The sequence below is a fragment of the Saccopteryx bilineata genome, chromosome 1 (genome assembly GCF_036850765.1).
Source record: "Saccopteryx bilineata isolate mSacBil1 chromosome 1, mSacBil1_pri_phased_curated, whole genome shotgun sequence".
Lineage (NCBI taxonomy): Eukaryota > Metazoa > Chordata > Mammalia > Chiroptera > Emballonuridae > Saccopteryx > Saccopteryx bilineata.
In genome coordinates, this window is record NC_089490.1 from 345,962,550 (window position 1) to 345,990,055 (window position 27,506).

Genomic DNA, 27,506 nt, shown 5'->3' on the forward strand with positions numbered 1-27,506 from the left:
GCATCTAGATAAGTCATTGCTGGCCACCTCTATGTACAGAACGCCTTCTAGGAATCTTCCTGCCCACTGCCTAACTCACTCAGAATTGTGACATCAAGGTGTCATATCCAGAGACCATCTAGTAACATGAGTGTATTTTATGCCACCTGGCCCTGGAAGCATATGGGCAATGGAGGAGAAATGGTAGAAACAGGTTTGAAACATACAGAAACAGAAACTAGTCTGTGGGCAACCCTTTCAGTTGTCAGGGGGAAATGTATTAGAGGAGTGCACAGCAGTGAGTAAAAAATACTGTGCCATTTTTCTAAATTGTGTGATGTAGTTGTTTTGACTTCTTTTCTCATTCTAAGTAAATATTCACTTTCTTACCACACTTTGTGTTCTTTTTCTTAGAGGGCTACAAGTTGTATAAACACTAGTGCCCACAAAATCTGGATCTAACCCTGGTGCCCATTTATATTTTGTGTGATGTTGGGCAAGTTACTTATCCTTCCTAAACTGTTCCTCTTGGGTAAAACGCAAATGACAGTTTGGACAGGTGAGGCCTCAGAAAGCCTGAGGCCCTTATTCCATTTCCGAAACTATTACTCGAGGAATGAAAATTAGACCAGAATATACAAATAGGAGAAGTGTAATATACAAGAAATAATGGTGAGCAATGAATACAGTAAAGCTTAAATCTAAATAATTGGAAATGGTGCAGTTGTTGCCAATTTTAATGCAGTTTGTAAGAAAGGATTTTTGTCATAGGCTAGATATTATGCAAGAACAAATTTAATAACAAGCTCTACCTATAATTCCAAATTATTTCTGAAAAACCTGGGAAACAGGAGTCAAGGAGAAGGACTCTAAACATACAGACAGCCTTATCTTGTTGGGGACTTTGAAATTCTTGGCAGTGGTAATTACAGGCTCAAATATTTGTTACACATTTAAAGGTATCAACACATAGAATAAAATGGGAATTAGAAGTTCTGCACCTCACCTGAGACAGCCTCAGAGCCTGCTGCTGGGAGCTGCTGAGAGGCAGGCCAGCTGTGCCCCTGTCCCCTCAGCTTCTCCCGGCTCCCAGCACGTGCTGGACGCAGGGCTTGAGAAGCTGCTGCTGATGGCTCCCTGTCTCCTGCCTCCAGAGCAGCAGGTCCCAGCCAGGCCAGATAGGTGAGGGCAACAGAACTGGCTGAGGGCAGACCAGAAAACTCCCTCCCCTCCTAGGGAGATAGCCAGGGTTGGCTATAAAATCAGACAAGTCATGGTGTACACAGGCCTGGTTTATTCAGACCCAAGCATTCCACAGACCAGCTCATTCCGCAGAGCCGGGCATTACTGCCGCCAGCATTACAGGCTGGGCAGTACAAAGAGCAGGTCCTTAGGCCAACCCAGGCGTCACAGAGAACCAGATGTTACCTCCCAAATTTAGGTGTCACAGAACTGGGCATTACCTACATAGCCCCAGATGACACAGATTCAAGCACCCTGGAGGAAATGGTGAAATTAAGATTCTAGTTACAAAAGTCACAGTGACTTTGGTGGGGGGCCCTGGTCAGATGTGTGGAGTCTGGGCAGTGCATAGGGTACTAGTGATTGTGTGCTGGGTGTGTTTGGTCTTTGAAGTTGGAAAACACCCAAGTGGGGGGCCAGGATCTCCCTCTCCACCAGAGCCCCTCACCCACATTGTGGCTCCCTGAGGACAAAGTCTTGGACTTCCTGAGTCTAGAGAGTGAGTCTCCCCACTAAGCTAAGACCTGCTGGAGCTACCACATCAGATTTCCTAAAGGCCCTGCCCCGTCTGGAAGTCCTGAGAGTGAGGCCACCTCCCTCCCCAGTGAATCCCTCCTCAAGGCTCAGGGCTCTGCCTCTAGGGGGAGCTAAATGGACACTTCTTGACAGGCTATCCTGGCCCCACCTCCAGGCTGAGTGGGGCTGGGGAGGAGACCAGAGTTCATCCCGACTGCACAGATGGTCAAAGCTGGAAGGGGCCTGAACACTGGTAAGTTTTTCCACCTGACAGAGATATGGCTAAGGCTCAGAGAAGATGCTCCAGGCAAGTGGCAGAGCAGGGCTAGCATCTGGTGTGCAAGGCTGCCTGGCTCACTCTTATCCTCTTCTCTGCTCTAGGGCCCCTAGGGAAAGATATGCACTCCCTTCACCAGGAAAGCCTGGTTTCAGTTCTGCCTGTCTGGCTGGGGGAGAGACAAGGAAGACCTTCTTGCTTCAGAAGTGGCCAACACAGCAAAGCCCCAAATAACTCCTTGGTTCAGATGAGCAAACAAAGACCCAGAGAGAATCAGTGACTTGCCTGAAGTCACATAGCAAATCAGTGGAGGAGTCAGAATTGAAAAACAAGGCTCCTGACAACCAATCTCAGGCTGAAGGTTCAGAGGAGGTACTTGCCAGGCTGCCACTCTTGGCCAGGGTAGGACCCTGGGACAGCTCACACTTTGGATTCTTCAGACTTCTTCTCTGGTCCCGACACTAATAGCTGCTGCTGCTGTAGGCCAGGGCGGGTCGCCACCTTGGTCTCTTCCTCTTTGTCCTGCTGCCTTAGGATAGCCAAAATCAAGGCAAAGCAGACCAGGGAGCCCGTCTTGAAGAAGAACTGGAGGCCAATAAACCTGGGAGAGAGCAAGAGACCTGCTGGCTCAGGACCTCCCTGTCCAGGGCTTGGATGTCCTTGGCTGGGGGCGGAATGGGGTCAGCAACCATCACCCATTGTGCAATGGGAGACACTGAGGCCCTGGAGGGAGGCCGGCCCTAGGGCAGTGGACTCCGTGTCACAACCGCCTTTGTTGGGGAGATGAGGGAGTCCGTGGAGTTGGGCTATGCCAGCCCTTACCCAAAAGTGGGGGGTAAACTATGCTGGAGGAGCCCTGGGTAGGGAGCAGAAGCCAGGACATCTTCCCTGCCCTCTCCCTGACTGTCTGATGTGCTGCAAGAATTTTTATCGTATTATATTTTTTAGTTTTTTAATTTATTGCTTGATTTTATATAGAGAGAAGAGAGACAGGTGAGGGAGTGAGAAGCATCCACTCATAGCTGCTTCATTTTAGTTGTTCCTTGATTGTTTATTGTATGCGCCTTGACAAGGTATAAGCCCAGGGCTTTGAACCAGCGACCTCAGCATTTCAGGTCTGGGTTTTATCCACTGTGCCACCACAGGACAGGCTCCATAAGAATTTTTAAAACATACAATATCTGACTATTTAGTCAGGGGCATTGACCTCTTTTCCCTTAAACTGTAAAATAAAAGGATGACAGCAGCCAACACAACAATAGCCGTCTGGTGGGAATGAATCAAAATTAAACCTATTTCATTTTGTCCAATTGGCAAAAAAATATGTTTTGGTATGCCGCAGAATTTTGATATTTAGTTTATGTGTGCCAGGAGAGGAAAAAGGTTGAAAATCCCTAGTCTAACTCACCAAGTCTGTTGTTTGACTTTTTCTCCCCTAGGAAGTCCCGACCCACAGGAACCATGCCCTCCGCAGAGCTGGGAGTGACGGCTCCATGCTCCACACCACGCCAGCAAGTCCCCCCACTCCCCCACTCCCAACCCCCCTGCAGCCAGTAGCCCCGCTCTGCCTTCAGGTTCCTCTGGGCTTCCCACTGTGCAGGCGGGAAGACTGAGCCCTGCAAAGGCAGGTCTCACAACAGGGGAGAAAGACCTGGGCCCGAGCGCAGGCCTCCAGTGTTGGAGATGGGCCTTCTTCCTGTTTCCTGTCTCTCTCCCAGCTGGCTGCTCCCCTGGGGCTCCCCATGCTCAGCCGTGATGACGCATGTTCCTGCACAGACTTTCGTCAAACAGCTTGGGTTCAAGGCCCAGCTTCGCCAGTTATCAGCTGTGTCTTTGGGCTACTTTAACTCTCACTTTTCCATCAAGGGAGAGACGATGTCTAGCTTGCAGGACTGGTGAGCTCAGCACTGGATATAACACCTGTCACCAGCAGGACTGCCCTCTCCTGCTGGTGTCCTGGACATGGACCCCTCTGGTACTTTAAGCATCCTTCCCACAGCCCCCTGCCAGCCCCCACCCCGGGGCTCACCGGTTTCGGAGCAGGTCATGGTCATAGTAGCGGCAGACCGCCCGACGTCCACAGCTCCGGGCCCAGTGCACACAGGTCGTGTCGATGGCACTGCCGTGGATCACAGGGCTGGGCATCCAGGCTGGAGGAGAAGGTGCTCAGGGACAATGGGCCTGGCATTCCTGCACCCCCCTTACTCCCTGGCATATACAACCCCTCGGGCTCTGAGCCACTGGAGGCCTCTTGGCCCAGAAGTCTTTGGTCCTCAAGCCTTCCCCTCACCCTGGTCTCAGATGCTGCCTCCCTGATGGGCTCTCTAGTTGTTTACACGCCCACCTCCAGGTGTCTGGGTTGGATCTGTTCCCCCCGTGAGCCTGGGAACCCCAAGGTCAGCGACTGGGTCTCACTCACCCCTGTGCCCCCCAGCCCTGGCACACAGTGGGTATCTGGACCAGTGGGCCCAGGCAAGTTCTTTACCCAAAACTCTCAGGAGCATGAACTGGATTCCCACAGCCAAAGTCTTGTCTTCTTTCTTCACGCCCCTAACAAGCAGGGACAGGATGACATGAGGATCGAGAGGGTTCCAGCCCTCCAGGGACTCCCACCACTCCCCTCTCCCCCACCACCCAACCCCAGCCATCCCCCAGTCTCCAGGTCCTCAGGAAGGATGGGGCCGGTGCCTGAGGCTTCACACTCCATTTGTGTTCTACCTGCGAAGCCTGGTCCCCGTGTACCGGGCATATCCACAGATCATCGCGGCCCTGTGCTGACCTCCCTATGTTCCTGGTCACAGATACTTCCCTCTCTCCCCACCGCCCAGCTCCTCCAAAATCTCCTCTTCCCTACACTTGACAAAACCTGGAGCTGGGAAGCCAGATGTGCCTTCTAACTTCCTTAACCACTGTAATGCCACTGCCCAGGATGCCCTGAAAAATCACAGGCTCCTCTAAGTGATGCCAACAGCTGGCATTTATGGAATGGTCACTATGGGCTCAGTCATTCTCTACTGCAGCCCTCACCTCATCCCCATGAGGTAGGTATGTCATTAGCCTCATTGTACAGACAAGGAGACTGATAGATTCTTGGATAGGTTAAGTGACTTGGTCAAGATCCCATGGCTGATGGGGGTCAGGGGTTAGAGTTTGTGCGGGGTGTTGTCTGCATTAACTCCTCCCAAGCCGGCTGTCTGCTAGGGCCTCTGATTCCTCCACTCTCTCCCTTGCGGCCAGCCTATTTTATGGGTCCACCTGTCTTCTAATATTTGTAAGGGTCCCCATCCCCATTCTAATTTTTTAGAAAACAGATAAGGAATAAAATAATTCCAGCATCATGAAAAACTGGAATTATCCTTCTATGATGTCCCGTTATTTCAGCCCCCAACCTGCACTGGGAGCTGCTGACTGTGGCTTCAGGTCCCAACATGCACCCTCAGGACAATAGCCAGAAAAGTCTTGGACCAAAAGGCAGTGCTCAGCATGGGCTGGGTCCACAGTGGGCACTTAATAAGCAGTTGTGGACTTGAAGTGGCATTCAGAATCATGGCCCACACAGACAGGGTTGGTTTGCTGGATGTACCTCTTGTGGCTGGTCATGACAGGGTGGGGACAGGAAGTCAGGTGACACTCCTCCACTTCCTCCTCCCTGTGACTGGGAGGCCAGTGCAGGGCCTTTAGGTGTGACTTCCCCTACCCTGGGGCAAGCAGGGGCCTGGGCTCTGGGCCCTAGCACCGGTACTATTCCATTTGCTATCCAACACTTGCTACATGACCTGGAGTTACCTCCGGAAGAATTGCTCTCAGCCTCAGTGTTTTTATATGTAAGATGGGAGAAAACTTTATCTCCACGTTGCCATGAGGATGAAGACAGGGCAGGAGGAGGCTAGTCTGTTATGGGGCCCACCCATACACCCTCCTTCTCCAAACTCCTCCTCAGGATTCCTTGTCCTGCATGTGATTAAGGGCCTCTTGGCATCCACCAGCTCTGGCCTGCCCCCACTCACCTTAGGATGAGCATGAAAGAGGGTGTGTGGGTGACAGAGGCCATGGCGGCGCCCAGGCTGATCAGGAACATGAAGGGCAGCACCAGGTGGCTGCAGGCTGAGTCACAGGAGCCCGCCCGCACGGGGCCGCCCCCCTCCACGCAGCTGCAGTTGGTGTAGAAAACCTGGGGAAAGAGGAAAAGAGTCTTTAGGAACCTCCAGGGACAAGCAGCTGGCTAAGGGCCGAGGCCCCAGAAAGTCTGTGAGAGACCCAAGGGCAGAAACCAGCTGGGATGGAGCGGACCATAGGCTGGGGTTTCTAACCCCTTGGATGAGCCAGGGTGGCTGGAGCAGCCAGGCGGGTACCTGGGCTCAGGCTGTCTGCACACGAGTGGGCTGAGCCTGCGCGGAGGCTGGGGAAGAAGGAAGTGGAAGGAGAAAAGGGAGAGGGGCTTAGAAGAGCATCAACCCCAACACACACACCACACATACACACTCACACACACCTCTCTCTCTCTCTCTCATTCTTTCACCTGGTAATATCAGGATGTTCCAAATTCCTGACCATATGTGCAAAACTCAAAGCAACAAAGAGTGTTTGGGGAAGGAGCTCAGATTTTCAGCTCGGAGTCCCCCCTTACCACCTCACTGAGCGCTCAGGATGTTGACTCTCCAGTGGGCCCCACAAAGGGACTGGAGCAGAGGACAGAGATGCGGTCAGCACTGTGGGAGTCCTGGGCCAGCAGGGGAGGGGCAAGGGAGGCCTTACCAAGGAGGGGTGCTGGATTTGGGCTTGAGGAATGAAGAGTTTGCCAGGAGGAAAACTGGAATGAGTAGACAGAGGGACAACTAAAATCACAGTGGCATGGGAGACCCCAGCCGCTTTCTCCTCCCGTCCTGGGCAGAGACTGCGTGCAGCAGAGGGCAGAGCAGAGGTGACAAAGGGTGTGCTGGGGCGACATCGTGAAAGAGGGGCCTGGACTGCTGTTTCCAGAAACACAGCGGACCAGGCGCCCTGCCAATCATCCTGCTGACAACAACTTAAAATCCTGGATAAGTTATTGAACATGTTGTCCTGAACGTACCCACAAGCTGGCAGAAAGCAGAATATACTGAGGTTCAGTACTAATTCAGGTCAAAACCCAGAAAGGAGCAGAGTTCTGAAACCAGCTTTGGCCCCAGGCGTTGGCAGAACCTTCTACAATGGAGTGTACCTTTCTGACTGACGGTTGGGGGCTACAGGGCCAGAGGATGAGTCCCAGCCCTCCTTCCTGCCAGAGTGAAAAGTCTAATTGGAGACCCTCAGAAAACTGGGACCCCTCCAATGGCTGAAGTATAAGCAAAACCTGCCTCTTTTTAGACTGCAAGGGAGCGTCCCAGGCCCGCTAAGGGTGTCTGATGGCAGCCCGCTTTCCCATCCTGACGTCCTGGAAAGCCTCCAGGCAAAGACTCTTTCAGAAGTGATCTAGACTGGCAATGCCCTCACGGGCCAGCTAAAGCAAAACAAAGCCAGGAAGCCTAGGCTTTGTGTCCCCTGTATCAGTTTCTTGACTGGTGTGCCCCAGACCAGTGTGCCTCAGGGACCCTTGGGCTTCAGCTGGGAAGCCGGTGAGCGGGGATTGGCTTCCGTGTGGCCTGGCTGGCCTGGGGCAGCTGGAACCTCTGGGCCTCTCACCTTCAGCCCTGGCAGCCTTATACACTTCCCAATATGAAAAGGGTTGGGAAGCCCTGGGGCGGGTGCTGGGAGCCTTGGAAAGACTTCAAGCATGGGAGAGAAAAGATCCAATAGTACAAAAGCTGCTCTGGCAGCTGCAATGGGAGGGGGCTGGGAAAAGGGTATTGATTGAGAGAGCAGGGAGACACCTAGGATTCAGGCAGGGGTAAGTGGGTGCTCTCTGCATTGCCCTGCAGAACTGTGCATGACAAGGCTGTGGTACCACATGTGTGTGACCTGAGCACACAACATTTGGACCTTCACCTACAGGTTGAGCAACTCCCTGGGTCGTAGATACACTGGAGGGGCAGGAACATGGAGAAGTAAGCCAGGGCAAGAGAAATACCCTGCCTTTCTGAGAGGCTAGGATGTACACAAAAGCTAGAGGCCTTTCTCTGCGGATTTTCCCAGCCCTTCATTCACATTCATCTAGTTCTAGGGCAAAAAGTTCTCATGGATGACTTTAATCAATCCACCTGCCTCTGATTCAGCCTTGCCTCATGAGTCTAGATCCCACACGCCACCTACCTTCCCCCATCTTTCCCCTGGTCATTATTCATTCATCAATGGTTACTGAGCACAGTGGTGCTAAACATGTACCCATCCATCCCTGGGCCCAGGAGCTCACCGTCAGCCAACGAGGCAGGCTCACCAAGAAACAATTCCAGGCCAGAGTGACAGTTCCTGAATGCTGACCAGGACTCAACTGCACCCTTCTCTAAGGGCTATACCACTTTGCTCCGGAAAGTGGACTGGGCTTGGAGGTCAGGGCCGTGGGTTCTAGTTCTAGCTCTGGCATTAAGACTTTGGGCAATGCCTTGTCCTTTTCTGGGCCTCCATTTCCTATCTGTATAATGGGCGTAAACAGGAGTGGGTATTATAGAGAGCTTAATGTTCCCCAGGCATTGTGCTAAGTGCTTTTCACGGATTATGCCATGTGGCTCTTCACTTACTACTTAATGAGTATGTGCGGGGAAAGTATTTAGCACAGTGCCTGGCATACAGTAAGCACTCACTACTGTCACCTCCATTTTACAGACCAGGACATGGAGACACAGTTTAATTTGTCCAAGGACAAAGAGTCAGTTAGAGGCAGAACAGGGATTTGAACCACATGGCCTGGCTTCTGTGCTCAGGGGCCCATATTCACAGGAAATCATTGTCTCTTTGGGGACCCTGACCCAGCAACTAGGGCCTGGAGGCTTCTGGATTGGTCTCAAGGAAGTCAGACCAGGTCAGGATAGGGAGTGATAGGAAGCTCCAAAGGCCTGGATTGCGATTATTCCAAATGCAAACAGTTTACACAGCCCAGGTGCTGCCAGGCTGGTTTCTGAAGCACAATAAACCAGGTGCCTCACTGCCCAGCCGGTGAAGACCAGGCCTCGCCCTGGAGGAGCTGCAGGCTTAGATGCTGATGCCAAGTAGGATACAGGCTGGTGGGAGACTCTGGACAGAAAGGGGTGTTGTCATAACAACAAGCCTGACACTGCAACCCTACATATATATGCTTTACAACCTGGGGGCTGGACATTGCCCCCATTTGTCAGTTGGTAGGACTGAGGAGAAAGAGGAGGAGCCAGCTGGTCTTGGTGGCCTTTCTAAGGTTCACACAGTGTGATCAAACAGGTCCAACTCTGTCAGTCCCCTGCCTAAAAGTCACCGAAGTCTCCCCATTGCTCTCTGGATAAAGTTCCACTCATGGTCTGGCATTCAAGGCCCTTCTTGGTCAGGCACTTGCTTTCCTTCCATAAATGCTTCTGCTCCGACAAGTCTTTTGCAGTTCCATGAAACATTGTGTTTATGTGTATGTGTGTGCGCGTGCATTCTATGTGAACGTGCTTGCTTCCAGACTCTGTTTCTGCCCTTCCCCTTGACTGGAAAGCCCTTCCCTAGTTCACCTACTCACCCTTGAAAATTCAGCACAAATGCCACATCCCAAGAAGCCTCTGGGACCCTCCCAGGTGGGAGGTATCTCCTTCCATCCTTGTCTCTATATGTGGGGACCACTTCTGCCTAGTAGCACCCCTGGGATTCCTGAGTTATTTCTTTTTGCATTTCTCCTGCATAGACAGCTGGGGCCAGATCTGGTTCACCTCTGTGTCCTGGGCACTGGCACATGGCTGGGTCCAGGCTGGCAATAAAAGTTTATTGAGAGAATAACGTTCTACATCTGCCAACAGAAGGAGACAAACGGGCAGGAGAGCCAGAGAGTGGGGACGCCTAGAGTTGGAGAGTGTGACAGGCACACAGAGACAGGGAAGGGCAGAGCCCATGAGAGCAGAGGGAGCAGCCAGAGGCCGGACCCACCTGGCTTGTGTCCAGAACCTCCTGGACCAGCCGGTTTGTGCAGCCTGCCTGACAGGGTGTGAGGTACTCCACGTGGGTGCTGGGGTCGCAGACGGGGTTAAAGTCATCCGATGGGCAGGAGCAGGGCTCCATGCAGCCTGGAAAGAGCTCCAGCCCAGGCTGGGCACTGGTGGAGAGAAAGCCAGAGGGTTGGCCTGCACTCCCTCCCTCCAGCCACAGCCGGGTACACCTCAGCCCTCAGCCTGGCTCCCTACCCAACACAGCAATGATCAGATTTCCACCCCATATAGGTTTTTTGCGATCTGGGCTGCTCTATGACATGTGGTGGTGAGCTCCTTGTAATGGAGGTATACGAGCAGGAGGGTGGGCGGGGGGCTTCAGGGGACGTCCCTGTGGAGAGGTGGGGAGTAGACTCTGGACTAGAGGCTCACATGCTCTTGCACATACTCACCCAGGCTGGTGGATGATGCCTGCAATCTGGTGGGTAGGGCAGCCCATAAAGAAGAGGGGCAGGCTGAAAAATAGGCAGCACAGCGCCCCCAGCAGGCAAAGGGCACTGCAGCACATGGGGCCCAGGTGGAGGCGCTTGACCAGGATGCCCCCCACTACGATGCCCACAATGGCCGAAGGGATGGAGAGGCCGCCGATGAGCATGTTGGCGTAGGATGCTGTGATGGAAAACTGGCGCTCCAGGAACTTGGGCAGGAAGGTGGCCATGCCCGCCACCATGCATGACATGCACACCTGGGCCAGGGCCACCAGCAGGAAGATGGGGTGGCGCAGGGTTCGCAGCAGCACCCTGGGGAAGACTGTGGGGTGAGCGGGGAGAAGGTCAGTGTAGTCAGCCAGCCACGTCCTTCACTTCTGTTCCATCCTGCCCTGTTCAGTTCAAACTGTCCCATTCTTTTCATCCCATTTCATTGTATTTAATTTTTTTTAATTATTTTTTTTCTTTTTTTTTTTTTTTCATTTTTCTGAAGCTGGAAACAGGGAGAGACAGTCAGACAGACTCCCGCATGTGCCTGACCGGGATCCACCCGGCACGCCCACCATGGGGCGAAGCTCTGCCCACCAGGGGGCGATGCTCTGCCCACCAGGGGGCGATGCTCTGCCCATCCTGGGCGTCGCCATGTTGCGACCAGAGCCACTCTAGCACCTGGGGAAGAGGCCACAGAGCCATCCCCAGCGCCCGGGCCATGTTTGCTCCAATGGAGCCTTGGCTGCGGGAGGGGAAGAGAGAGACAGAGAGGAAAGCGCGGCAGAGGGGTGGAGAAGCAAATGGGTGCTTCTCCTGTGTGCCCTGGCCGGGAATCGAACCCGGGTCCTCCGCACGCTAGGCGACGCTCTACCGCTGAGCCAACCGGCCAGGGCCTTAAAAATTATTTTTATTGATTTGAGAGAGAGAAGGAGTGAGGAAGAGAGAGAGAGAGACACCAATTTGTTGTTCCACTTATTTGTGCATTCATTGCTTGGTTCTTATATGTACCCTGGCTGGGGATCGAACCCACAACCTTGTATCAGGACAACACTCTAACCAACTGAGCTACCTGGCCAGGGCTTTCATTTAATTCTGTTACATTCAATTTCATCTTGACTCTTTTTCATTTAATTTTTTTTCATTTTTGAAATTCTGTTTCATTTTATTCCATTGAGTTAGATTGCATTTTATCCAATTGTGTTTCTTTCCATTCAATGCTGTTCAAAAGTCTATTCCATATACTTCTATTGCATAGCACCCTACCTGACGCTATGTCATTCATGCCGTCCCATCTTATTTCATTTCTTCTCTTCTACTTACTTGTCTCTTCTTTTTTTCACTCGGTCTTTTCCATCCTGACTTCTTATAGCTTTCTCAGCCAACCTAGGCCTGTGTCTTCCATTCTGTGTCCCCAACATAGGACAACATCGCCTCCCCTGATCTCTCCATTCTCAGTTTATTTTTCTCCAAAGCACTTTACCTAACATACTACACACTTACTCAGTATTTGACCATGTTTTTGTCAGCCCACCAGAATGCAAGCTTCATTTAGAGTAGAGATTTCTGTCTATTGTGTTAATTGCTAAATTTCCAGAGTCTGGGGCACAGTAAGCACTCAACAAGTGTTTATTGAATGACTACAAACTAATATGTGATCAATTATCAGAACGTTGGGCAGAAACTAAGACCTCCAGGTACAGCGGAACCTGAGCAGCCTTGGTGCCGGATGGCTTCCTGGAGGTCAGACCAAGGAGTGGGAGGGTCTGGAGAGGTGAGTGGGAAAGAAAAGGAATTCCTAATGGGCACAGCAGGGGCAAAAGCATGGAGACAGGAAAGAAGTAATGACTTCCCAGTCCCCTGCTGGCTCCTAAACCGGTGCCTGGGTCCAGCTTTCCTCATTACAAGTCTGCTACACTGAAGAGCACATACACTGGGTAAGTCCCGAGCTCTGGGCTTCAGGGCCTTCATCAGCAGGGGCAGCTAAGGTGACAGCCAAGAACGCCTCTGTTCTGACATCTGTGACTCTCCACCAACAACAAAGGAGAAAGAGATGTGTTTCTACCTGCAGGAGGTGAGCTGGAAGTTAGAGGAAGGTGTGTGGGAGAGAAGAAAAGGCCTTTCTAAGAGGCGTCAGAGCAGCAAACCTCTCCCCAGGCCAGGCTGGTTGAGAAGGATGGCCACAGGGCTTTTCCAGGCTGAGTGGGTGGGTGAGGGGGCCTCTTCTGTTCTTGCAGCAGCCGGACCAGGGCCTCTGTCATGGGAGATTTCTGCCTGACCTCACAGCATGGCCAGAGCCAAACTCGCTGATTCCCTAGTCCCCTGGGCCAGGCCTGGAGCTGTCTTCTTGGGACCCAAAAGATAGAGACAAACAGTCCAGGCAGGGTGAGTGAGAGCTGGGGCTGTGGAATTCCCCTACTTTACCGTCCCTAGTCCCTGTCACATACAGAGTGCATTCAGCCAGAATTTGAAGCAGAGAGGTGCGACACCAGGCCTTCACCCCAGGTAGCTGCTCCAGTCGCCCCCCTCCTACTCGATGAGCTGCCCTGTCCAGGACTGGCCTGGCATGGCCCAAACTGTACAGGTACCCTCACTGTACAGGGGGGAGGCGCTCACCCAAGATCAGCTGGAGAGGCTGGAGTAAGGCCAGGCCTTGCCAGGGGTTTCCTGGCTCCTAGTATAAGGGCCATTCCCTCCTCATTACCCCACCTCGCATTCCTAGGCCTCTGGCTGCCTGACTCCATCTCCTAATTGTTTCCATGCTATTCTCCTGCACTGATCACTGAGTGCAATTTACACCCGTCCTCTGTCTCCAGCATCTGCAGCCTGTCCCTAGAACAGATGGAAAATTCTTAGAGGGCAGGGCTATGCCTTTCACTTGATAGGGATACCTGAAGGGAAACTTCAGGGTCCTCCTCCAGCTCAGAAGCGTGTCTTCTCCATTAGGCAGGAGCTCCCCTTAGCTTAGCACAATGTCTCCCGATCAGACACGCCAAGGCCTCTCTCAATTCAGAGACTGTGTCTCCCTTTTCAGATGGGCTTCCCACCGCTCAGAGGCCAGGATCCCTCCCTTAAATAGAACAGATCCCTTCTCAGATTAGGGACTGTTTTTTCCACTGGTCAGGGACCTCCCTAACTCAAGAACAATGTCTCCCTCATCAGACAGGGGCTTCCTCATCACAGAGGCCAGGTATCCTCCATTAGACAAAGCAGGTTCCCCTACATTCAAGGACTGTGCATCCTCCACCGGCCATGGACCTATCACCCCACCACCATGGACACTGGTCTCTCCCCTCATCCAGGACCTCTCCCAGCTCGGGGATGATGTCTCCCATGGTGACAGGTGGTCAAGGCCAAGCCTCAGGGCCAGACTGGTCCCAGTGAAACTCAACAAAAAGCCAAGCAGCCAGGTTGGCTCACCAACCACAGGATTTGTGGCCAGCCCTGCCTCAGTTTCCTCTAGGCTCATGTAGAAGTTGAAACTACCAGAGATAATCTGGCCCAGGACATCCACTCTAGGATTCGGTTTCGGCAACTGACTCCAGCTTCCCTCTGGGCAGGAGCCAAAGCAATGATTAATAGGCTCTTCCTTGGAACAGCATGCCAGTGCCTTCCAGCAGCTGAGTGTACCTGAGGTTAAGGAGTCCAAGACCCAGCCTCTTGGCCCAGCTCCAGGGGTCCGTGCCCTGTTTCCCTGGGGATGCCGGAGACCTGGGGACTAGATTACAGGAATCCCAACATCATGTCTTAGGAAAAGCTTCCCAAGAATTGGGCCTAATTAACTTTCTGTTGCAAAAGCCTTGAGTGGGATATGAAGTAAACTACATGGTTATCATACTCTTAAACCATAGGTAGTCCAATTTATTATCCTGGGGCACGGTCAGAATAACAACAGTAGGGTAGGAGTAATAATCGAAATAATAATTGTACCTTATATAACTAGTTTTTAAAAATAATATACAAAGGGCTTTCCATTCATCATCCCATTTGTTTTTTCCAATAGTCCTTGAGAGAGGCAGAGCGAGAATTGCAGACCCAATCTTGCAGGTGAAGAAAGAAACTGAGACTAGGGGACAAAAGGACCTTCCATAAGACTATCCACTGGTCAGCGTCGGGGGCGGACCTCTAATCCAGGCCTCTGACTTGTCATCCAGGGCTGTACAAGAGCCTGACCCACAGCAGGCAATCAATGGTCATGAGGCCAGAATCTTTAGAGAGGGTGGCTTGGTTATAACGTGGACCCTGGTTACTGATCAGCTGAGTATACAGTCTCAGGATCTGAGTGACATGGATCTTAGATCATCGAGTCTACCCTCACCCACTGCACAGATGGGGAAACCAAGGCCTAGACAGGAGTATTCACCCAGGACAAAAGTTCAGGCTTCTGTACTTTAGCCCAGAGCTCCCTTTACCTATACCACAGCCTAGGAATTTAATAAATATTTACTGAGAGCCTTCTGTTTGCAGGTTTAGCGATAGTTGGGAGAAGGGTCAGAGATGAGCCAGCACAGGCCCTGACCTTCAGGCCGGCACTGCTTGGGGGAAGGACTGGATAAGTATGCAGCACAGAACCGAGCTCTTCTAGAAGCCCAGAGGGTTCAGAGGTCTGAGAGGAGCGAGAGCCAGACTAGGTGAGCGAAGGAGAGAGGTGGCACTTGATTTTGGCCTAGGGGGACAAGGAAGATTTTGATAGATAACAACAAAAAGTGATGTTCCGGGCATAGGGGATCATAGGAGCAAAGATTCACAAGGAGTGTGTGGTGCCCATGAAGAGGTATGGAAGAGGAATCAGGAAAGACAGGAAGGGACTAGATCATGTGCAGTGCCCCTCCCCCTCTGCCTCCCCATAGTCCGGCCTGAGTCACCCACCTTTGATGAACTGGATCACGGTCAGGTCTGGTGCAATCTGGGCTAGGCCATCCTGCTTCTTTGGGGACTCCTCAGGGCTCTGCTCGGAGGAGGAGTCTTCACCCTGGGAGGACACAGCCAAGGGCAGTCAGCTGGAAGGGAGATTCATGTGGGCTGGGGAAGGGAACTCTGGGAGAGAAGAGGGTGGGGTCTGCCCCTTCCTCAGGAGCAACAGGGGCCAGCAGTGTTCCAGCTGTTCTTGGCCTATAGGCACTTAACAAGTGGGGTTCTTTTTGGTTTTGTTTTTAAGAAAACAGATTTTATTGTCCCACAGTTAAAAGTAGTCAAACGTGTATTTTTTATTTATTGTGATCAGCGTTAAATAAAATATTAATTTTCATCATTTGCTTCAATTCATGTCTTCTTGACCAATTCTTTGTTTTTCTTTGAAAATATCGCATGTCTCACCTCTGAGGCAGTAAAGAATTTTTTTTTTTTTTTTATATTTTTTTTTTTTTTTTTTATTTATTCATTATTTATTTATTCATTTTAGAGAGGAGAGAGAGAGAGACAGAGAGAGACAGAGAGGAGAGAGAGATAGGGGGGAGGAGCTGGAAGCATCAACTCCCATATGTGCCTTGACCAGGCAAGCCCAGGGTTTCGAACCGGCGACCTCAGCATTTCCAGGTCGACGCTTTATCCACTGCGCCACCACAGGTCAGGCAGTAAAGAATTTTTAAAACATCACAGTTGAGAACTTGAACATTCATTAATCTGCAGTTACTAATATGCTATTACATGCAATTGTGCTCCTAGCGGCTTGGTCATCCTCTATAATAAGTTTTTGGAAAACATTTATCATGACAAGTGATTTTGAAAGAATGGATGAAATTCCAGTGGTTAATTCTGTCATCACCATCATTAACATCATAATAATCACCAACATTGCCATGAAGATTACCACCAAAATTATCATCATCATTATTCCCATCACCTTAAATATTTTCCCGAGACAGTCAGACTCCCGCATGTGCCCGACCGGGATCCACCGGCACACCCACCAGGGGGCGACGCTCTGCCCCTCCGGGGTGTTGCTCTGTTGTGACCAGAGCCACTCTAGCGCCTGGGGCAGAGGCCAAGGAGCCATCCCCAGCGCCCGGGCCATCTTTGCTCCAATGGAGCCTTGCTGCGGGAGGGGAAGAGAGAGACAGAGAGGAAGGAGAGGGGGAGGGGTGGAGAAGCAGATGGGCGCTTCTCCTGTGTGCCCTTGCCGGGAATCGAACCCGGGACTTCTGCATGCCAGGCCAATGCTCTACCACTGAGCCAACCGGCCAGGGCAATATTTTCCCATTTTTATCACCAATATTATCATGAATAAATGACCAGTATGGTCCTTACCATTACCATTGTCTCTGTCATTGTCACTCACCACCAGCATAATTATCATCCTCATCACTGTCACCTGAAACTTCAGATGATCAATGAAATCATGACTATAAAAATGACCAATATCATCTCTGGCTGGGTGGCTCCTGGTGGGCTGAGGTTGGGGGTTACATCCCTAATCAGGGCACGTACGAGAAGCAAACAATGAGTGCACAATTAAATGGAGCAACTAAGTGGAACAGCGAAATCAATGCTTCTCTCTGTCTCTCTCCCTCCCCACCCGTATCAATGGAAAAATTAAAAAAAAAAAATCACCAATATCATTATCACTGCCTCTAACAACATCATTATCCCTGCCACTGTCTTTATCAGCATCATCACCAACCTCTATCTGAGGTTAACACCACACCACTATCTTCAGTTATTATGTCACTCGTGGCTATTATCACTTGGAAAGCCACCATTAGCAAGAGCCTCCAGTGAGCTATGCCCTCCTAGAGGTTGGGATTGTTTGGGTCTGTGGGCTTATTTGTTCTATACTGTATGCTGTGAGAGGAAGAGAACTGGGTCAGAGGAGGCAAAAGGCAACAGACCTTCTCCTCCCTTTGGATGAGTCCAGCCACACTCTGAGAGGACTGCTCAGCATCACCACCACACTATGGGGGAACTCACGGACACCCTGCAGTGTGACCTTCCATCTGCATGAGGATGGCCTAACAGCACATCTTGAGAAGTCTTTTATTCCAGGAAGCAAGAGATTTTGGGGGCACAATCACAGTCTTCTGATTGTCAGAAAAGATGGAGGAAATAATGTCACCTGTGGCCACATGTACAACCCTATGTGGTCTACACTGCACCTTCGATTCTACCATGTCAGTTAGTTCCCACACAGCCTAGTGCGGAGGGTATTACTACACCTATTTCACAGAAAAAGAAACAGAGTGGAAGTGTCACCCAGGGAGTACTTGGCAGGACAGGCTCTTGAACCTAAGTCTTCTAGTAGCCCCAACTCACTCCTGTCTCGTGCTATGAAAAGAACATGGGGACTGGAGATGGGAGGGGAGGGACAGACAGTCCGGGGCTGGAGGCTCAGGGAAGGCATCCAGAGAGAAGTTGTTGGTCAAATAAGTTTTTAAATATGATATATGTTTGCTCGCTTATAGTTTGTATTGGGTGTGGGGAACAGGCTGTAAGCAGGCACGGTGGTTATAGCCTAAGGCTTAGTTTTAAGACTAAGCTTTTCCCCACACCCTTGACTGGTGCATGATGTGGGGTAGTGTACTCTCATGAGGAATCCCATTATGCCTCAGATAAGTGACTTTGTATCAGAGACTTCCTTGTTTGTATATTGGATTAAAGGTTTTGGTTTCTACACTATAAAGTGGGCAGACCAGGAGCTTGCTCTCTTGGTTCCTGAGATTAGCATTAGAGGAGAGAGCAGAGAAAGGCCATGTGGAGGAGGTCAGGAGAAGCAGCCAAGATGGCGGAGTGTTGAAGGAGAAGCCAGTTTGTGCAGAGAGAAGGAGATGGGGAACAGAGGTGAATAAGGCTGGTGAGCTAGAAACCTTTGATTCTAGGAAACTTGAATAAGTCAGTAGCTTTGTGAGCACTGAATGAGTGGGTTTGGAGCCCAGTGTGTGTTTTTACTTGCCCACTGGGTGCAAGCTAGGATTAAAGGTAATGGCCCACCAGTTCTTGACTCCGATGTTTCATTACCATCTGTCCGAATCTAATACGAATCTGCATGGGCCAGACGGTCACTGGCTTTACAGAAGTGACCTTTGAGATTTGGATAGACAGGAAGGGAGAGGTTATCTGAAGCAGGGGCATAGTGAGACAGGCTGGTTAGCCAGGACAAGTGGAATAGGGAACTGAGACAGATAGCTAAATGGAGAAGCAGTTTACATGTCTAGTAGATCACAAAATCCTAGCTTCCCTTCTTTAACACTTACGAATAAATGGTTTAAACTTCTTCCCACCCAGAGGTTAAATACAGGCGTCCTCGGGTCACGACAATGTTGACATACAATGTTTCGAGTTTACAATGCTCACTCCCATAAAAACTTTAAAAAATTGAGACATGAGTGTTTCTGCTTACGCCACTATCCTTGTACTTACAGACCACATGGGTGGACTAGTTTGGTTGTACGGTGGAAGAACATGCAGTACAGTATACAGTACAGTATACTTATGTCTTTTTTCTGTTTTATTATATGTTCTAAAATAATCTAGATTATGATTTTTCAACTTGGTAGGATAGGTAAGTGCCTTAGGCTAGGGTGTGTTTTGACTCACACCAAAATTCAGGTTATCTCACTGTCATAGGAACAGAACTGTGTTGTAACCAGAACAGAACAATAGAACTGTGTCTTAACCTGAGAACCCTCCTGTAGCTTAAATCACCTTCCTCAGGGACATAGATAACAGAAATCCAGTTAGTGCCACTTGTCAACCACACCCACGGACAGATGAGGTCAGGATAATACATCTCATTTTGGTGCATTAGCCCAAAGCTGATAGCTATTCTCCTGTGATCCTCCCCTAAGACCTCCCCCTAAATCACCAGCCTTTAAAATCCTCAAGACAAAGGACCCCGCCTGTGCTTTTCCTCCTTTCTGGAGCAGGGGACACCTTCCCCCAGGTGCGTTACCTTTGCCTTCCTCTTAAGCTCCAAGGGCCCTTTTTTTGCTTCTGTAATTTGTTTCCTGAGTCCACTCAGCCCAACTGGCTCGCTCCTGCGACCTCTGTAACTTTCTAAATAAACTTTCTCTTATAATTTGAGTTCTTGGCTCTGAATTCTTTCTTTACCAAACTCAAGAACCAAGGTCCAATTTCACCACCAACACCACCGGTAAAATAGTACAGCAAAGGTGTGGGGGAGGTAGTAGGGAAACCAACCTGACTGTGGCCAGGAGTGTCTGGGACAGGAACTGAGACAGGATTTGAGCTGACTTGGGCTTCATACCACAGGTACCAGGAGCACTGTCTGTCCCTAACTCCCCTCCCTCTGCTCTCCACAAGTTTCTGCCCCTCTCTCTTCAGATCTGTTTTGAGGATTCCTGACTAATAGCGAGTTCCAGAAACAGGAAACATGCCTCTGCTCAGAGCAGGGCTTGGAGTACTACTCATCTGGCTGTGGTTTGCCCAGGTCAGCAGGCTGGGCCAAGGGAGGGAGCTGGTTAGAATTTCCCTTCTTGAGGCTGTGTGCTGACTGCTGCAAGCCTGCAGGATGCTGGATGCTGTGTGGTCTGGCTCACAGAAGGCCCCACTGTTTGCCGGGCCACCGGGGATCCAGGAACTGTCCTCGAGGAAGCTGGATTCCTAAAAGGATTTTACCTGGGGCTGTGTCTCAGAGCCCAAAGAGCCAGGGCTGATCCCGGGGAGGGGTGTGGAACTTGCTGTCAGCCCTCAGCTTCCAACACATGTGGCCATAGAAAGCAGCCACGGGGATGGAGTTATCCACTAAACAACTTCTCCCCTTGTGGGTCAAATAAGTTTGTAAATAATGATATATATGTTTGCTCGCTTATAGTTTGCATTGGATGTGGGAGGACAGGCTGTAAGCAGGCAGGATTCTTATAGCCTAAGGCAGGGGTAGTCAACCTTTGTATACCCACCGCCCACTTTTGTATCTCTGTTAGTGGTAAAATTTTCTAACCACCCACCGGTTCCACAGTAACGGTGATTTATAAAGTAGGGAAGTAACTTTACTTTATAAAATTTATAAAGCAGAATTACAGCAAGTTAAAGCATATAATAATAATTACTTATCAAGTACTTTATGTTGGGTTTTCGCTAAGTTTGGCAGAATAAATCTTTATAAAACAACTTACTATAGTTAAGTCTATCTTTTTTATTTATACTTTGGTTGCTCCGCTACCACCCACCATGAAAGCTGGAATGCCCACTAGTGGGCGGTAGGGACCAGGTTGACTACTACTGGCCTAAGGCTTAGTTTTAAGAGTAAGCCTTTCCCACCCTTTTTGATGTAGGGTGGTGCACTCTCATGAGGAATCCCATTATGCCTCAGATAAGTGACTTTGTATCAGAGACTTCCTTGTTTGTATATTGAATTAAAGGTTTTGATTTCTATACTATAAAGTGGGGCAGACCAGAAGCTTGCTCTCTGGGTTCCTGAGATTAGCATTAGAGGAGAGAGCAGAGAGAAGTCACGTGGAGGAGAGGAGAGGTAGCCAAGATGGCGGAGTGCTGAAGGAGAAGCCAGTTTGTGCAGAGAGTAGATGGGAAACAGAGGTGAATATGGCTGGTGAGGTAGATACCTTTGATTCTAGGAAACTCGGATAAGTCAGTGGCTTTGGGAGCCCTGAATGGAAAGGGAAGTGTTTTCCCACTGTGTGTATTTCTTGCCCGCCGGTGCAAGCTAGGATTAAAGCTGATGGCTCACCAGTTTTTGGCTCCATTGTTTCATTACCATCTGTTTGAATCTAATATGAACCTGCAAAGGCCAGGCGGCTGTGATGGTGGCTGTGGCTACTGGCTTTATACCCCTACAGGAGGGAGGTTGTGTTTTGTAGCAGAGTGCCTAGAGATCTGAACTTCTGCGAGAAGTCCAACATGCTTCTGACTTTCTCTTAACGAGAATCATGCAACTGGCCATGCCTCTCTTTTCTTTGGCTGCTAGAAAGATCAGAACCAAACAACAGGTTCAACTATATCAATTGAATTCATGTTTGTGGTCCACACTTTGATGCTTCTGTCATTCTGATAACCTTTCTCTGTTATTTCTAATTTCCTGTTTCTTGGTCCTGATTGAGCAGTTCTGCACAGCTCTAGCAATGAATGCTCTTCCTGGGTCTGAATCCAAGCTCCAACATTTATTAGCCACGTGTGATCAGTTATTTAATCCCCTCTGTAACTCAGTCCCTTGTATGTAAAATAGGGGTGGTAATAAACCTACTTCCTAGGTAGATTATGAAGATTAGACGAGATAATCTATATAGGGTCGAAGCAGCACATGGAACAATGCATGTTAGCCTCATTTCCTATTAATTTACTAGTCCTGGGCATGTGTTTCATGTCAGCTGCCTTAAACCTAATATGAACTAGAGTGAAAGTAGAATATAGAAGAGCATATAAAAAGAAAATTAGCTAAGAACAAGCTCTCCAGGTCATTGAACCTGCGTGCCAGGCATGAAATGTCCACCTCACTGCTTTGCCTCATTTCATTCTTACAAAGAACCTAAAATGCAGACTTCATGGTTAAACCATATGACCGATTTCAGAGTTAGTAAGGAGTACAGCCAGGATTCACACCCGGGCCAGTATGGTACAGACACCATGTGTCGAACTCCTGACACCATGGGTCTCTCTCCCTGCCACTGCGGGATGCCTCAGACAAGGAGGCTCTCACGTGGTGTCTCTTGGGCTGGATCAGCTACCAATCACCTCTCTTCTTTAGCCTCAGTCTCCTCCTCTGTCAAGTGGGGGTATTGGACTAGGTGTTTTTAAAACTGGACTTTAGTAACAGAACCCTTTGGCTAATTGAAAACTCACTCAAAAGACTGGAATAAAAGCACGGAAGAGAAGAACTTTTCTGGTGTGTGTGTGTGTGTGTGTCTGTCTGTCTGTCTTAGGGGATAGAAAGCCCTTAGCCTTGCTAGGGATCACCTCTACTCAATGTCCCTGTGGTGACACGCATGGGGTTCTGTGGGGGAACAGATCATCTCAAAAGGGCCTCCAGCCCACTAGGAAGCTCTAATATACACTAAGCTGGGGAAGCAGAGCCTCTCTCTCCTTAGCCCTTTGGGGCCAAGACCTGGCCTGTACACACTGGTACAGGGGAAGATGGCGTGGCCAAGCTTTGGGCTCAGCCTTAACCCTCTCTGGGCCTTAATCCTTCTATCTGCAAGATGGAGGAGGGTTGAACTGAATGATCACAGAAGACCTTTCTCTTAGAGATTTCAAGATAGGGTGAGGGTAGAGCATAAAGCCTGGAAAGCCAGGCTTGGGGAAGGCCACAGAGGGCTCTCAGACCACCTGAGAGGAGTCTGGAGGGAGTGATACTGGGCCCAAGAAAGACCCGAGCCATCTCGAACATACAGGGCCTGCAGAAGGAGCACAGACTCCTAGAGGAACCAGGGTCTCCTGGCTGGGCAGACCTCAATAGATTGATCATAAGTTTTGAGCCTTAAGAGCCATTGCCACATCCCACTCCTGTGCTCATCCTTGACCATTCTCCAAAAAAAAGCACATTGAAGTTAATGACTAAGACAATGGACCTCATAGACTGGTCAAAATTCTAGTTATTTAGAAACATGAATTTTGGGAATCACAAACCATTTGAGTCATAGAATCTTAGAATAATAAAACATCAGTGCCTGAGAATCTGCAACTACTAGAAACAGAACTCTAAAACCATGTAATTATAGAATCCCAGGTTCTGGGAGATACCTCATAACAACAGATATAGAAACTGCCAAGAAATATAAACCAACAGCTGTGGCTGGTTGGCTCAGTGGTAGAGCATCGGCCCAGTGTGTGGAAGTCCCGGGTTTAATTCCCGGCCAGGGCACACAGGAGAAGTACCCATCTGCTTCTCCACCCCCCCCTCTCCTTTCTCTCTGTCTTTCTCTTCTCCTCCTGCAGCCAAGGCTCCATTGGAGCAAAGCTGGCCTGGGTGCTGAGGATGGCTCCATGGTCTCCGCCTCAGGTACTAGAATGGCTCTGGCTGCAATGGAGCAAGGGCCCCAGATGGGCAGAGCATTGCCCCCCTAGTGGACATGCCGGGTGGATGCTGGGTAGGGCACATGCGGTAGTCTGTCTGTCTGACTCCCCGCTTCTCAGTTCAGAAAAAAAAAAAAGAAATATGAACCGAGGGAAAGTGACAGAAGCCAGTGTGCTTAGAGGCTGGGCAGGGACTGGGGGTTTCAAGAGAGGGGGTCCTTCCCAGCCCCTGTCCCTGCCCCGAGGGCAGGCGCTTAGATGAGCTGAGGGTGCTCAGGGAACAGGAGGGTTGCTGGCTGAATGGGCCCCTCCACCACAAGGACAGATGGGGCCAGACACTCTGCCAGGGAGCACCTAAGAGACCATCTTTACTCCACGGGTTCTGCAGAGCCATCTGTCATGAGTCCTAGGGTTTGACAGCACCTTAGAGACTGGCTGAATGTAGGTAGAGAGACTGAGGCTTAAAGAGGGTAAGATCTGTCCTGGTTCACTCCTAGAAAGATGTCTGGGGGACCACCAGAGCTCTGAGGTAACAGATACACGAACAAGGCCAAAGGCAAGAAAGCAGAGCTCTTGTCTCCTCCCATCCCTCATCTCACAGAGCAGACTCTGTGGGAACTGTTAATGTTCCCCTTCCTCCAGGAAGTGAACCCTAAGCACTGGTCTGGGGAGAAACCTGAGTTATCTTTGGGTCAGGCCCTGTTTGTCTGTACTTGGCCTCCTGCACTACTTGGAGCTCTGTGGGGCAGGGGCTGTGAAGTTTACCCCTCTGTCCTACTGTGAAAGTGCTCTAGAGACAGGGAGTCATTTAGAGGAGACATCACTGAACCTGGAAGATGTTTTCAACCTTCTGCCCATTGTACAGACTGGGAGACTGAGGCCAGGGACCATCTCTCAGTCACACAATCTTTGTATTACATACCATCATCTCCTGGTACCATCAGAAACTGCATTTAATTCTAGGAGGGTATTTAGGAGACCCCTGATCCTGGGAGGGAATGTGTGAAGGAATTTCAGAAGCAGTCCCTTCTTTACTTCTCCCCCTGACTGTTCCCACTCTCTGATGAAGAGGACATGTCCCGTGTCTGGGGTCCTGGACTTTCTGACAGCCCATTCCACCTAACTGGGCCCACCTCCTGGTCCATCCACCTCCACATCAGTGGCCTGAGAGGGCTGGGCCAGCCTGAACTGTCTGCAGAAAGTCAAGGCAGCCTCGAGAGGCAGAGGAACAATTCCTTCCACATCAATATTTATTGCCTGAGAGCTGCTGGCAGCAGATCATCATGTTCTCAGCCTTTGGTTCCTTTTTAAGAACCTTTCACCCCCTTCCTACCCCGCTCCCCATCACCAATGTGCTGACAGAATGAATCCAGAAAGCCAGACAAGTTCACAGCCCAGGAACCAGGGTTTTAAGGCGTCACAGAGACATAGCTCTCAAAATCCAAATCTCTGCATCACAGCAGCTTTTACTCAAGGAATCAGACATTCATAGAATCCAAGGTGCACAGAATTTGCTCCAGGAATCTAAGCTCAGCACCTTACAGGACAGAACAGAATAGGAAAGTGACTTGCTCAAGGTCACATGACTGACATGTGACTGAGACCAGTATAGACAAATCTCTTCCACCTGTTCTACCCCAAGGCCCAAGTGGCTGTTCCTTCTGTTCAAATTTAGGACTCAACTTGGAGATTATTCATAACTGATAATCCAGTTCCTCCCCTTCCTCTATGTTCACCACCACATCTAAGAACTCTTCTCCAAGTTCTAGGAATTCTAGCTCACCCAAATTTTGGCCTGAGACTGACTAGTGAATAGAGCATTGACCTGGGACACTGAAGTCCCAAGTTCAAAACCACGAGGTTGCCAGCTTGAGCCAGGACTTATCTGGCTTAAGCACAGGGTCGCCAGCTTGAGCATGAAATCATTGACATGATCCCATGGTCACTGGCTTGAGCCCAAAGGTCTCTGGCTGGAAACCAAAGGTCACCGGTTTGAGTCCAAGGTCTGCGGCTTGAGCAAGGGTTCAATGGCCTGGCTGGAGGCCCCTCAATCAAGGCACGTATGCGAAGCAATCAATGAACAACTAAAATGCTGCAACTACAAGTTGATGCTTTTCATCTCTCTCCCCTCCTGGCTCTCTCTCTTTTGCTAAACAAACAAACAAACAAACAAATAAACAAAAAAAACCCAAAAAAATTTGGCTTGAGCTAGGCAGAACTGGGAAAGACCATCTGTGGTTCCAAACTTTCTTCTTCCCCTGAAACTCGTTCTCCTCCAGTGCCTGCCTCCCCCTGACTCTGATCCAACATCTGCCCAGCCCTTCACTGTTGGGACATCCCACAGCAAAGCAGCCCCCGGGTCTGTGCAGTCTCCCTCATGGGTGGCTCTGGACTCATTCCCATGCCACACATCACTGCCAACACACTGCTTTCTCTCTGGACCAATGCTAATTGCTGCCACCTCAGTCTCCCTGCCGCCAGCTGCCCTCGGCACACTCCTGTTTATTGCAGTCCGGTTCCTGCCTGGCACCTGGTGATAAAAGTCACGGGACCCTCTGCTTACCCTTCCTCCAGGGCTGCCCACAGCTGTTGAAGCTGACAAGTAAGTCTTTTCCTATTCTGGCCCCTGCTGGCTCTTCTCACATCATTTTTCGTTGGTCTCCTCACAGACACCTTGTGCTCCAGCAGGGGGATGAAGTGGTGAGGTGCTGAAAGCAGCCTGATCTGGGGTCAGACAGACTGGGGCTGAAGCCTGATCTGGGGTCAGACAGACTGGGGCTGAAGCCTGATCTGGGGTCAGACAGACTGGGGCTGAAGCCTGATCTGGGGTCAGACAGACTGGGGCTGAAGTGCCAGCTTTTCTAGGTAGAGATATTTTTAGCCCTTGCTCCTAGGCCCAAACATTCATGCTCTAAGAAGGAGGTTGTATCATATATTACAGCAAACATTTTTAGATGCACCAACCTGCCACATTAAATACAATTATTCTTGCTGCAAAATATTCAACATGACTTTTATAAATGTTTCTTTGAAATTAGAATTACTTAACAACAACTAACTTAATTTTTGCTTGTGATTTCTCACAATGACTTCTCTGTGAAAAAATTATATACTGTATATTGTATTATATATAATATATATTATATATTATATATATGCAGGTCTCTGCCCCCAGTTCCTGACAGAGAATGCCTAAAATTCTTATAAATAAGCATGATAGGAGAATTCTTTGTTCTAATATTTAGTCTTTGACCCCAGTTCCCGACACAGAGCTCCTAAGATCTTTGGAATTTCCTGAGTGATAGGAGCGTCTTTTGTTATGAACAGAAGATTCAGGTGGGCTCCTGGATGAGGGCTGGTCACCAGAAAGATCAAGTTATGATTAGAAGCTTGGAACTCTCAGCCCCATTTCTCCATCCTTCAGAGAGGGGCAGAGTGGCTGGGAGCGGAGCTAATAACTGATGTGCCTGCATGATAAAACCGCCCAAATATGTGGAGTTTGGGAGCATCCATGGGCTGATGGGTGACACGCCCCAACTTCACAGAGAAAAAACTTCTGCACTCGGGACCCTCCGAGTCCTCGCCCTATATCTCTCCTCATCTGGCTGTTCATCTGTATCTTTTACCATATCCTTTAGTATGTAATAAATATATATATTATATAATAAACTGGTAAATGTGTTCCCATGAGTTCTGTGAGCGGTTCTAGCAAATCATTGACTCCAAGGAGGGCATTGTGGGAACCTCCAATTTGTAGCCAAGTTGGGCAGAAGTTACAGTGACCTGGGACCTCCTCCTTATGATTGGCCTCTAAAGTAGGAACAGTCTGTGGGACTGTGCCCTTAACCTGCAGGAGCTGAGGCTAACTCCAGGAAGATAGTGTCAGAATGGAGTTAAATTCTAGGACACACAGCGGGTGTCACAAAGCATCTGGCTATAGAGTGTTGTGTGTGTGAGTAAAGGAGACACATGGGAGTGCTATGCCTTTAAAACCCCAGACTCGGGAAAAGCACTAATGCACAATTTTTCAAAGTACAGTATAATAAAATCTGTGTGACTATTCTAGAAAATAAATGAAATCGACATAAATGA

General features: G+C 49.8%; 1 protein-coding gene across 3 annotated transcripts in view; it reads right to left on the minus strand.

Moving 5' to 3' along the window:
* Positions 1–646: 646 nt before the first annotated feature.
* The window catches only part of SLCO2B1 (solute carrier organic anion transporter family member 2B1), a 48,042-nt gene continuing 21,182 nt past the window's right edge, over positions 647–27,506 (minus strand). For all 3 annotated transcript variants that reach the window (XM_066250047.1, XM_066250043.1, XM_066250054.1), the window contains exons 8-14: positions 15,366–15,468; positions 10,473–10,830; positions 10,022–10,187; positions 6,022–6,185; positions 4,500–4,564; positions 4,044–4,164; positions 647–2,615 (exon numbers count right to left, since the gene is read on the minus strand). In XM_066250047.1, the coding sequence (XP_066106144.1) occupies positions 2,435–2,615; positions 4,044–4,164; positions 4,500–4,564; positions 6,022–6,185; positions 10,022–10,187; positions 10,473–10,830; positions 15,366–15,468 (1,158 nt within the window). In that variant the 3' untranslated portion in view covers positions 647–2,434. The remainder of the gene's footprint in view (positions 2,616–4,043; positions 4,165–4,499; positions 4,565–6,021; positions 6,186–10,021; positions 10,188–10,472; positions 10,831–15,365; positions 15,469–27,506) is intronic.